At 35.6% G+C, this 13,671-nt stretch overlaps 2 protein-coding genes and 1 pseudogene across 2 annotated transcripts; all 3 read right to left on the minus strand.

Moving 5' to 3' along the window:
• Window positions 1-152: 152 nt before the first annotated feature.
• LOC143583694 (F-box/kelch-repeat protein At3g06240-like) lies at window positions 153-1,656 on the minus strand. Its single transcript, XM_077065934.1, has one exon. The coding sequence runs from the start codon at window positions 1,298-1,300 to the stop codon at window positions 206-208; it is 1,095 nt and encodes a 364-aa protein (XP_076922049.1). The 5' UTR covers window positions 1,301-1,656; the 3' UTR covers window positions 153-205.
• Window positions 1,657-3,863: 2,207 nt separating this feature from the next.
• On the minus strand, window positions 3,864-4,962 carry LOC143583695 (F-box/kelch-repeat protein At3g06240-like; annotated as a pseudogene).
• A 1,639-nt stretch (window positions 4,963-6,601) lies between these two features.
• Window positions 6,602-7,495, minus strand: LOC143583688 (F-box/kelch-repeat protein At3g06240-like). The gene has a single exon (XM_077065930.1). It carries the CDS (start codon window positions 7,493-7,495, stop codon window positions 6,602-6,604), a length of 894 nt encoding a protein of 297 aa, XP_076922045.1.
• Between the last annotated feature and the right edge of the window lie 6,176 nt (window positions 7,496-13,671).

The following is a 13,671-nucleotide window of genomic DNA, read 5'->3' on the forward strand; positions in this document are numbered from 1 at the left end:
CATTGACCATTGACCGCAGCAGTGAAATGTTCGTCCGCAACTTTCAGCAGGCATTGTTTAACATTGGCGCCCAACCCGACGTTAACAGACTCGGGGACAAACGCATCACCACCTGGGGCATCTCCTAGGGGTCAGTCAATGGGACAAGAAGCCCAAACTCCTAATTTTCACCCATGAAGATCTAGATATACAATCAAATGTATATCTAACCATAAGGTGACACCAAAGTCTCATAATACACAACCCATAAATGCCAATCGGTACTACATTTCTTAAATCTCTTAATAGTATTATCTTTTACATTAAATCTAACCAGGTGCCATGAATCCAAGTCAATCACAACATCATCTTCATGTGTAAAAAACACCGGTCTCATTCCATAATCACAACCAAATCTAATCCAGTCCAATTTAATCACCTTACTCCATGAGCTTTCAATACCATATTCCTTCATCACCCACATTTCCATATCCACACCATTATCACCACCGTAAACCGCATACAAACAACCTTTCAAATCTCCCAAACACCAAAATTCACTTTGTTCATTCTCACCACCATTTGGTAAAACAATTTCCATGAAGATCTCATCTTTTATGTCGAACGAGAGAATCATTTCACGTTTATTGAAACCATCATCATGTGGACTATGTCGAACTATCCAATGAATTGCACCGTTCGAAAATGACCCGATTATATCAGGGTCATTGATGCTCATGTGGGTGGTTTGGACCGTCCTCCACAAGCCAGTCTTGAGATTGAAAACTTGACAACTGATAGAATTACTAGAAATGGATCTAGACGCGTTAACCATCTTGTAATCATCGATGGAAAAATCATACCCGAGCCCATAAAACCGAGTGGCATTAGGGAATGGTGTTACTGGGCCGGGTATTAATCGGGTCTTTTCAGTAGTTGGAGTCCACAAGAGGACACACTCATCAAAACAAACAAAGAAAATCAAACCATAGCAAGATCCTGATTCCTTTTCAACAAATGATTCTTTTTTTCGCGGATCGGTTAAACTGATAATGGCCCTTGAATTCTCATCATCATCAATGCCTTCATAACATGATGGTGATTCATAGTTGATTGAGTGCAATGAATAACTTGACCTAAGTAACACTCGGGAATGATTCATGTTAGTATCGGATAGGGCGCGACGATGATGTAATTTAATAAAATCTTCAGATGAAATAAAAGAAAGCCAGTACTTGGATACTGATTTGAACTGGCCTAGAGACTTTGCAGGTAATCTTGAAAGAATGTCGATTAAAATATCGCGAGGAAGATCATACATTGCTTTGATTTTCTTAATTAGATAACCTAAAAAACAACGGTGAAAAGAGATGCCAACAAGAAAATAAATATCTTTGATTCATATAGAACTCATCTTCCCTTGAATTGGTCAAAGTCAATTGTCCTTGTCAAGATTAATGTTGTATGTACTTTGAATCCTTCAGGTCAAAGTCTTGCATGTATAATGTATAACCTTCACTTTCTTAATATAGAAGAACAACTCCAATGTATCAACAAAAAGAGTGACCGACTAATTCCCTACACCGCACAAAAATACAATATAGTCAAAACACGAAATCTTTGCTGCAATTTGACCGTATCAACTTGATTGTTTCAAGTGTATGTGACTCTTCTTAATATATGTACTTTGATGATTGGTTATACCTTTTAAGTTCTTGGTATAACTTACCAACATGTGTAAGTTAAATGTATAGTATTTGGTAATGAATAGACCTAGGATATACAAATACAATGCTAGTTGATACATTGAGCTAGCGTAAAACCCCGTAATCTCCGTATAAACTGGTAGATGAAAACTGTAATAAATTACTGAGAGTTTGTCATATTTTAACCGAATTAATAATTAACATTAGTGATCTGTTGAGTACGTAAAAAATGATCTTTGTTGGTCACTTAAGCTAATGTAACTAAGTCAGCCTCTGGTTGTTAAGTATATATGAGTTAACACAATAACTTATAAAGGTTCACCAGAACCTTTGTGGTCGTATCCACAACCGCTTGGCTCTGAATCTCGGTACATAACATACATATATGTTCTATTTTTTATATTCAACATGAGTAACCCGGTACCAACATATAATATATCAGATATTCCAACATTAGTGGATACAATAGCTTGATTAATAAAGAAATGGATGTGAACAGGATTGTATTGTGATTTAAAATTTTAATTATACTATGCTGAAGATTGTGTTAAATCACAATTTAACTAAATCAGTAAGTAAAAAATAGTATTAACGGAGTTGTTAAAAAAGACACAAAGAAGCGAAGTAAAAAACAAATAATCGAACCAGGATAAATCAGACATTAAGATGCAATCAATCAGCATAATATTAACAATGTTGAGTGTTACATATGAAAGGAAGTAGTACAATTAACCATGTTATGTTATGTAACATCAGTTTCCTAGGGGAAAAAATGTCTTATCAAATAATAATTTTATGTTCAAAATAAGGCAGTCATGCACAAATAACATATTAATTTACAGACAAAATTCCCATCTTTCTGTGCTGGAAAGAACACATACACGCCGAAACTGTTATTTAGGGAACCAAACATGCTCAATATCCACCAATGAATTCACAATATCGATCGGTAACTAACCGCTGCTCAATATTCATGGCATTAGTTAGTTTAGAAAAATCAAAATAACAAAAAGGTGGTGACCAGTCAACTCAAAAGAACATGGAAATACTATGTTCACTCGTTTTTATACCGACAATGAGAAGCCTCTAGACCTACAGTTGTGTAAAACGGGCCACCACCGACATTCGTCTTTGCAATTTGCATGATTATATCGAAATCAAGGTATGGTTACACGCACCTATTATTCATTTATGTGTGTTTAATTACTTTCTTTCTCATTGCAACACAATATGTATGTTTCTTTTGATCCTTCATTGAGTTGTGAAGAATGGGAAAAGCGAACGTGACAGACAAGAGGAACACTTTTTTGTGATTTAACTTGAAAATGAGAACAAAAGCCGAGTATGGAATTTGCAGATCGATATACTATTAAATTATCTGATTACATGTGTTCTAAAAAGTTTATTTATTGGCTCTCGCTCCAGCTCAATCATCGTTGTATCTTTTTATGCAAATGAATTAAGTTTCCTATGTTTCAGTTTGACTTGTATAGTTGTATGTGAACGGGCTACATTATCAGAGAAGTAAAATGTTTTGAACATACAAGTGAACCAACAACAAATCAGAGTGGCGCAGTGGAAGCGTGGTAGGCCCGTAAATGATTTTTTCCATTACCAAATTTATGCAAAATAACAATCTTAACCTTCCTATTATTCAACGTTCACGAATGAATATATCTTTAAACTAAAATCATTTTATTTTTGGTACATGAGAGAGATGGACGGTGTGTGGTTTGAAATATGGTAGAGAAGATTGTGTTTTGGTGGTTGCGGTTTGTGTTTGTGTCGATGATTGTCTTTTAGGAAGAGCTGAATTGGGCTTGGGGCGCTTAAAGTTGTGTTGACGATATCGGTAATCCCATTCCCCTACTCGGTTGTAATATCGTGTCCCGTATCCGGCTTAGTACCCGTTAGTTTGTTAAAAAGAATATTCGGTAGGATTTGCAAGTACATTTTTTGTTACAATTCTAACTTTTTTATATAACTTTTTGTTCAATGTTCATAACAAGTTATAATATGATAAATTGTATACATATCAATATCACCCTAAAAATATTTGAAATATTTAAAATAAGTAAATTTCATTATGATGATATAAGTTCTAAACAATAAATTCTAACATTATAACATACAAAATATATGCTATACCTATGCCATCATATACATATAAATAAGCATCTGGTAGACAATCAAATGTCTATCTAACCATAAGGTGACACCAAAGTCTCGGTATACATAACCCAAAAATGCCAGTCAGTACTACATTTCTTAATTCTCCGAATAGTGTTTTCTTTTACATTGTATCTTATCAGGCTCCACGAATCCATGTCAATAACAATATCATCTTCATATGTAAAACACACCGGCGCCATTTCATAATCACAATAAAATCTAACCCAGTCCAGTTTAATCACCTTACTCCATGAACTTTCAACACCATATTCCTTCATCACCCACACATTCATATCCACACCATCACCACCGTAAACCGCATACAAACAGCCTTTCAAATCTCCCAAATACCAAAATCCACTTTGCTTGTTCTCACCTCCATTTGGTAAAACAATATCCATAAAGACCTCGTCTTTTATGTCAAACGAAAGAATCGTTTCATGTTTGTTAAAACAACCGTTATTTGGTTTATGCCTAACTATCCAATGAATTGCACCATTGGAAAATGACCCGATTACATCAGGATCATTGATGCTCATGTGGGTGGTATGGACCGTCCTCCATGAGCCGGTCTTGAGATTGAAAACATGACATTTAATAGAATTACTAGAAATGGATCGAGAGGCGCTAACCATCTTGTAATCGTCGATGGAAAAATCATACCCGAGCCCATAAAACCGAGTGGCATTGGGGAATGGTGTTAAGGTGTCGGGTATAACTCGGGTCTCCACAAGAGGATACAGTCATCAAAACAAACAAAAAAAATCAAACCATAACATGAACCTAGTTCCTTTTCACCAACTGATTCTTTTTTCAAAGGATCTTTTAAACTGATAATGGCCCTTGAATTATCATCATCATCAACGCCTTCATAGCATGAAGGTGATTCATAGTTAATTGAGTGCAATGAATGAGTTGACATGAGGAACACTCGGGAATGATTAGTGTTTGTAGCGGAGAGGGCTCGACGATGATGTGATTTAATAAAATCTTCAGATGAAATAAAAGAAATCCAGTACTTGGATACTGATTTGAACTGACATAGAGACTTTGCGGGTAGTCTTGTAAGAATGTCGATTAAGATATCGCGAGGAAGATTAAACATTTTTTTAGTTTTCTTAATTAGATAAACTAAAAAAATACCGTGAAAAGAGAAACCAACAAGAAACATGATGTATTTGATTCATATAGAGCTCACCCCCCCCCCCCCCCCTCCCCTCTTCTTCCCCCTTGTTGAATTGGCCAACGTCAATTGTCTTGGTCAAGATGAATGTTGCACTTTGAATTCTTCAAGTCAAAGTCTTGCATGTATAATGTATTACCTTCACTTTTTAAATACAGAAGAACAAGTCCAATGCATCAACAAAAAGAGTGACTGACTAATTCCCTACACCGCACAAAAATATGGTATAGTACGAACACAAAATCTTTGCTGCAGTTTGATTGTTTCAATTGTATGTGACTCTTCTTAAAATACGATATAATGTGAACGATAAAATGTCTTCTATTAGATATCGACCAAAATAATCAACAAATCAAAGTGGCGCAACGGAAGCGTGGGCCCTTAAAATGGCTTCTATGTTTTTCTTATTTAACATGAACTAAATTTAAGCTAAATCTTTACTCTCCAGTTAGTATTCATTTTTCACAAATAAATCTATAACTTGAAAGATTTTGGTATTTGTATAGACTATTGTTCAGAAGTTTGTTACATCAAAAGTGAGTTTTGTGTAGTTTGACACATACAATTATTTGGATCCAACTATAAAACAAAATTACAATTTTATGTAATGAATTTTAAAAAGTCATTATATTCGAGATAGTACAACATTGTTAATGAAAAAATTTACGGAATTTTCAAAAAACTCATTATATTTGGGATAGTATAAGAATGTTAATAAAATACAAAGAAGCGAAAAAAAAAACATATAATCTAACCAGGATAAATCAGATTTTAAGTTTCTTAGCATGGTCATGTGAAAACGAATTAACTGAGTTGACTTTGACTTTTAATTTGATGAGAGTTCATTTCCAATTGATTAAATACCAAAAATGCACATTAATAAAACAAATGACAAAGCTTCAATGTTTTAGTTTTCTTTTTTCCTTTCAAATTTAAGTACACAAGGTTGGGGTCTGTGATTTCAATTTTATGACAAGTTTGGGGTCTAAGGCTAACTTCCGTTGCCTTTTCTGTTATATTTTGGTATAATGAACTAGAGGTTAATTATATTTTGAGAATAGGGATTATTTGACACACCATGTATGTATGTGTGTATTTACACAAAGAGCCTTTATTCATAATAACGTTAACCGCAAAATACTCCCTCTTTATAAAAAAGGTGGAATGGCCATTTAACGCAAACTTAACAGAAAACTTAACTAAAGTTAACCTTCGACCCCAAACTTGTTACAAAGTATAAACCAACCTCAACCGTGTTACCTTCAAACCTAGGTACCCAAAGATATTATTTTGCTCAAAAGTATATACTAGCATCTGTAAAGCTTAATGGTAGTAGACCATCATTTTATTCTTTGTTAATAAACATGAAACATATGTCCATCCAATTTATTAGTAATGAATAATAAATATGTATAAAGAGCAGCATCTAATACCGAAGAAAATAAAATAAATATAGGTCCATCAATGGGAGGTCTTTCATTGTTTACGATCAACTTGGAGATGTGGAGATACGAGGCTCTTAACAAATAAACTAGAATGAGTATAGTCCCCATTGCAGGGTTCACGGGTGACCATCATCATGGCTGAAACTGTAGACACAACCCCTCTTGTTTTGTGAATCAGTCACTCTGCTCAAGCAGTGTACAAAATCATACTTGCTCTGCTGACGATCAATACACCGCTCCCACTTGTTGTTTACCATTACCCATATCTTAGAAGAATGATATGGATATATGCATAGACGGTCTTGTATAAGTCCGAGTTTGTGTTCAAAGAAAGGAATCGTCTTATAATCAACATCATCTGGTTGGGGGATTTTTTTAAGTTCCTCTGTAGATAAATCGAAAGAAATAATTATTAACTTTTCAGGTTTTATACCAACCATGAACCAGTAAAGCACACCATCACATAAGATACCCTTACGAGCATGCATATTTTGGTACTCTACTTCTCCAATAACTCTCCAAGTATTTGATTTCAATGAAAAGACATGAAAACGTGTCGGCGGTGGTGCTACACGTCCTGCTACAACCTTGTTGGTTGTTTCAAGACCTACTACAGCCTTGTAGTCATCTGAATACGAATCATAACCAAAACCCCAACTCATTTTGGTAGCTTCTTCGAACTCATTAGGCGGCGTTTGTAGTATCCTCTCTTCTCTAGTGGAAGGATTTGTTACAAGAAACTCAGCATCTCTAGGAGACACGCATACGAGGCCATTACAAGAACCAACAATACGATTCCAGTGATCACTATCTCTATCATGGATCCTTCTATGGCCAAGTTGATGATCGTCACGGTCACTCTTGATATAATGGTTCAAGTGAGCTTTAACAAAACGAGGACTTGATATAAAAGAAAGCCATGACTTACACACGCTCTTGCATCGGATTACATCTTTCACATCCAACGGTACCATGATCTCCTCCAAAACGTCAAAAGCAAGCTCTGCCATTCCGAATGAGAATGAAAAAGAGTTAGGTTATGGTGTATGTTATATATGTTCTATGTTTAAGCCCAAGCCCACGTTTTCACTTCTATATTTAATAAATAGCCATTTTATATTTTTTATTATTAAATAACTAGTTTTAGAACCCGTGTAGTACACGGGATTTGTCAAATGTTAAAATAAATAAGATTGAGTTATTTGAAATAAGAGAACAAACAATAAGTTAACGTTTGGTATGCAAAAACTTGGAATATTTTAGAGGTAATGAAATTGATAATCTAACACTCATAGGTGATTCAATTTCCTTAACTTACCAAACACTCTTTTTTTCGTTCATTTGTAACGATCCATTTCATTATGTCTCCCAATTCTGCATACCAAACGTTAACTTATTGTTTGTTCTCTTATTTAAAATAACTCAATCTTATTTATTTTAACATTTGACAAATCCGATTGATGTAAAACTTAGCTCGAAACAATGCTCTAAACGGCTTAATTATTGCTTCAAGTTGGGTGTTTGGAAGTGGTGTTTAAACTTCCAGTTAACAAAAATTAAGTTGTCCATAGCATCATTTCGAGCTCTTCAACCACCGTCACCGACCACCTACAACATCGCCACCTACCAATGCCAACCACCATTAGATAAATGAATTCACCACCCGCCACCCACCATTGCCAACCACTTGGTAACCAAACAATAAATTGGAACAATAATGATCCATTTTATACATTTGTTCATTTATTCACCCTTCTATTTCATTCTCTCGTCTATTTCATCACCCAACCAAATATATCTAAAAAAATTATTTTATTAGCTAGAATAAATAAGAGTGGAGAATACAAAATTTACAAATTTACAAAAAAAATTGTTTAATAAAAATTAACATTCATGTCATCGGATAGACTTTAAAATTAGAACTTTAAAATACAAAATAATCGGATTATTCATCTGTAATTATTAATGTATTATAAGTATGGAAATAATACTAACGTAATATAAGTACCAATAATTTTAATAATTTGATATTATATAAATATAAATAAATTTTCATTAAGGAAACAAATAAATCCAAACTTATATTTTATTAGCTAGAATAAATAAGAGTAGAGAATAAGATTTTAGGCGGGAAAATTTGGCCAAAATTCAATATGGACATGACACGTGTCTCTTATTATTTTCTTTTATTTGAATAGGTAGATATGTAGGTTTATAGAATTTTCTAGGGGTTTTAAATTTCTTCTAAGTCTTCCATTTGTTGGTTCTTATGGAGTATATGATATTGATTGTTGCTAATGCATTGATATAGACATGCTGGCCTGACACTGTGTTTACAACCTAGGGGACCCGAGTTCGAATCCTAGAGTCTGATTTTTTTCGAACAAAAATGCGGGTGGAATACAAATAAATTTGCACTACAACGTTCGGGTTTAAAACTAGTTAGTTAATCGGTTACTTCTTATAAAAGTATAATTTTGAATATAGATTTTTATTTTATTATATATATATATATATATTTTGTTTGTTTAGTTATATATGCTTCTTCTTTTTATATTTGTAATAAATTAAATCTGTAGTATATATAAACGAAGACATAAAAATCCTACGTGTCGCGATGTGGTCGTTCCCATTTTTTTGGAGTCACCAGATTTGCTTGATTTTTAAATGGAGGCTTCTCATGCATTTGACCCGAATTCATGAGTATGGGTCTTACCAAACCTAGATATTCCTTAAACGGGTTATAACATCTCATTAAATTAAAATTTTTTATTCTCACCAAATTATTTATGTAAAAATCCTATAAAATAGGATATAATAAAAAATAATATCTTATTTATTTTAAAAAAGATATATATACTATTTAAATTAAAAAATCAATTTGATAGTAAAAAAAATAAACGGGCCTTGGGTCTCATCAAACCATAAGTATATTATTAACTTTAATAAATATTATTTATAATTAAAAAACCAATTTCATAGTAAAAAAATAAACGGGTCTTGGGTCTTGTAATATCACGTAAATTTCGGGCCAAAAATGTAAAATTTTCAAAGTCAATGGACCAATTCTGCCAATTTCCAAACTCCAGGGACTAAATTGAAATTTCTGTTTTCTAGACCCATCGCGCTACGCGATAGGGTCAAGAAAGACACCCATCGCGTATCGCGATGGGGTGTCTGACACAACGTGACACGTGTGCCACGTGGCACACGGTGGCAACGCCTGCTGCCACGTGTCACCACGTGTTGACACGTGTGGCGGCGCCTGCCACGTGTCAACACGTGGCAGGTCTACTGTCTGCGTCATCAAGCCTATATCGCGATACGCGATAGGCTGCCAAGTGACCCATCGCGTATCGCGTTGGGATCCAAAAATCACTATAAATAGGGCAGCCACGGGTTCATTTCAAACACACCTCAAATACACACATTACTCTCTCTCTAGCTTTCTCTTACTACCTCGTAAAGCGTGCCAACACTCCGTCCCGAATAAACGTGCCCCGAGCCTCGTTTTCCGTGCCTGTTACCTCGATATACGTGCCACTCCCCGACATCCCGAACAAGAAGGAAGTACTGCGCGACGACCCGGTGATTTTCTCGAAGTACGTGCCAAAGGTGTTGACGTCTCGAAAGGCGTGCCAAGTGTAAGAAGGTGCTGATCAAGTAGAAGTTGATAAGCAAGCGGTGTCGAAGTGCTGCCCAAGTGTCTAGGGTGTTGCCAAGCCAAGCAAGGTAGGCATAATGCCCGACCAAAATAATAATAAAATATTTAAAGGGCTTAATACCCTAAGTCAATATTATTCTCGATAAACGAAAGAAGTATTTAACAAAGAAAAGAAAGAAAAGAAAGATAAAATATATATATGAATATATATAAAGATAAGATTATTCTTTGTTATAGAAATATATTATTTAATTATTATGAATATACTTAAATAATAAAAGAAATACGTTTCTTAAAGAAGAAGAAACGTCGGGTTTTCAATATAAACTAAAGGTTTATAAATTACTATTAAAACTAAAGGTTTTAAAGTAAATAAAAGAATGAACTAAAGGTTCATCGAGATGATAAGACTAAAGGTCTTAAGCCGGATCGTGTATCCGACTGATGAATGTTATACTCGTACTATAGGTGCGAGATAGCGAAGGAAGAACTAACGGACGGTGTTGGAAGCCGATCCCATTGAAAGGTGAATACGCCCTTCTTTTACAAACTTGATTTCAAACAAACAAACGTGTTATGTGTAAAACTTTACATGAGACTACGTGTCTCTAAAAACATTGTAAATAAGAGTATAAGTCAGCCCTCAGGCTATGGTATACGTTTGTCTGGATCCTTTCACATGTGGAACGCGGTGGGCACATTGCACCACGCTTGGTCACGACCTCCAGCCACGATGGGCCGGACCTAAGTTACGTCCGAGTGGGGAATGGCCATGTGTATATTTATGGTACCTAAGTTATGTCATAAACGCTGCGGTGTTTCGCTGAGGTGACCTAGTGCAGAGACTCGAGTTTATAATGATTGTTGTTTTAACTTGATTATTCCTAAGCCAAGATGGGCCGAGGCTTACATGGTCTCGAGGGGTAATTAAGTAAAGAAAATATTTTTGCGTCAGCATATTCACCAGCATGCGTTGCTGACGTATTTTTATTTAACATTGTGTAGGTAATCAAGATTAGAGCTTGAGAGAACGAAGAAGCTCAAGTATCCGATGACTCGGATAGTTTTATGTAAATATTAAAACTTGGTGGTTTTGTAAAACATATAAACAAGTAAAACCAAACGAGACTTTTGTCTCGTCTTTTGTATTGTAAATATTTATAATATCGATCCTTATATTTTAAAGTCTTCCGCTAATAACCATAACTCTGATTTATTTACAAATATGGTACCAACTATGGTTCATACTCCTAGGCCTAGATTGGGGGTGTGACAGGTTGGTATCACAGCCATCGATCTTAGAGAATTGGGTATCATAAAACAATACCCAAGCTTCGATTCAAGCATAGGAAATAATTACTTGTTTATTTGAATAGGGATAAGATTGGTTGGTAACCCTTTCTTTCCCTCTCTACATTCTAAAACACCCAAACATGTCTTATGAAGAATTAATGAAGTATTTTGATAATGAAGCAAGAAGAACAAGGAAGTATTACAAATTCCCCAAGGACATCATGAGCAAGGATTACTTCGAATCATTTTTCAACTTCAACGAAGGACCTAGCCAACATCTTAACATGGAACCAAGTCCTATCTATCATTTGGACAATACACCACATGAAGTATACCAACCACCGAGACACTCGAGTTATCATCCCACAAGTCTACCTATGTATCAACCATCGGAGGTACCGACATATCCTTCCGAAATTCCGACTTATCAACCCATGGAGACTCCATCCCATTACTCAGATCCAATATATGTGCCACCAAATCCACACCCGTCATATTATTTCCTCGCAAACTTACCAATCAAGGAGGAACCCAAATCTCCTTCTTCCGAATGGATGAAATGCCACTCCGACCAGCGAAGGTGGCATACCGGCACTTCAACAATGGATACTGCCAACTCTCACATCAACAAAGGAGAGCCGTCTCACAAGCCCAAGATGAGGGTGATTATGCCTTATGAGAAGATCCATATGCCGGCAATGACTGAAGAAGAGTTAGAGAAGGAACCGGAAGAGGAAACTGATCCGGAAATGACCGAAAAGGAATCAAACGAGAAAACCGATCCTGAAGAGGAATATCCGGACAATCCAAATGAAATAACCACACCAATGGAGGAGCAACAATCAACCCCAAGCTATGGATCTGTGGACCCGTACATACAATTCCTCCATGAACTCAAGGGAAATGCATCAATAAGTTTCCCACCATATCAAGGCGAGATTCCATCCATTGAAGAACAGGCCAATAAAATTCGTGAGCAAAATGAAGCAGCCGATGCATTTTTCAATTATCCCTCCGATGTGACTGCATCACCATACCCAGATCCCAAGAATCACTACTACATTGTGATGATGGGTTACCGCGACCCACCTCCAAGATATGGGTATCCTACCGACATACCGCAGTCCCAGGAGGAGCATCTGGATCGAGCCTTACAAGAAACTGATGAGTTGAGAAAGAAGATTGATGTTGATGGAAAAAAGAACAAGAAAATGGGAGACAAACTTCTTCGCAAATGCAACAAGCTCACTAAAGTTGTGAAGAAGTTTATAAAAGATTGAGAAGAGAATGACATGAGAAGAAAAAGTTTATGTGCATAAAATAGTTTGTATGATATGTGTATAATATGTACCATATGCAATAAGGATAGGATCTTATATATTGTTTTAACAATATATAAAGTATGTTGTAAAATAATATACATATCATTTATGATATGTATATGGATGTGAAATAAATAAAACTTGTATAATAAGAAAAGAAATGTGTTAAATTTCAGATCAAGGAAAATAAAAGATAAAAAGATTTAAAAGAAAATGTCTAGACAAAGCGATAATCGTGAGGTTTCCCGAAAGGAAGCCGAGAAACGAAAAGCGAAAGGGAAAGGTCCCGAGAAAGCACAAGAGGATCCGATTCCCGAAAAATACATGAATCAAATACAACAAATGATTGATAAGGCTGTTAGAGAAGCATATGAAAATAGATCCCAAACGAAACATTCTCATTCTGAAAATCCTTCTCGAAATTCTGTTTCCAAACCCCGATCTAGACCCTCTCGCATGGACGAAAGCATGCACGAATCAAATGCCGATGGAGGCATAAGACAAGAATTTAAGAAACTGAAAATCGGGGGATGCTCGTTCAAAGACTTTAAATATTACGGACCAAAAGAATTTTACGGCGACAAAGGAGCCATCAATACCGTACGGTGGCTCGAAGAAATGGAGACAATAGTGATCACGAGCAAGTGTACGGAGGAGGAAAAGATCCAATACTCCGCCTTGATGTTCAAAGGCGAAGCACACGAATGGTGGAACGCGTTACTCCTAAGTAGGGGAAGAGAATCAATGTATAGTTTGACCTGGAATGAATTCAAGGAGTTAATGGTATCAAAATTCTGTCTGATGCATGAGACAGACCAGATCCAAACCAAGTTCTCAGCTCACAAGGTTGTCAGAACAAACCTTCGTGAGTATAACACAAAATTCCACGAGTATTGCCGTTTAGTGC

This window comes from Bidens hawaiensis, unplaced genomic scaffold (assembly GCF_021521415.1).
Source record: "Bidens hawaiensis isolate Kalapana, Puna unplaced genomic scaffold, B.hawaiensis_p1.1 tig00032491_1, whole genome shotgun sequence".
Lineage (NCBI taxonomy): Eukaryota > Viridiplantae > Streptophyta > Magnoliopsida > Asterales > Asteraceae > Bidens > Bidens hawaiensis.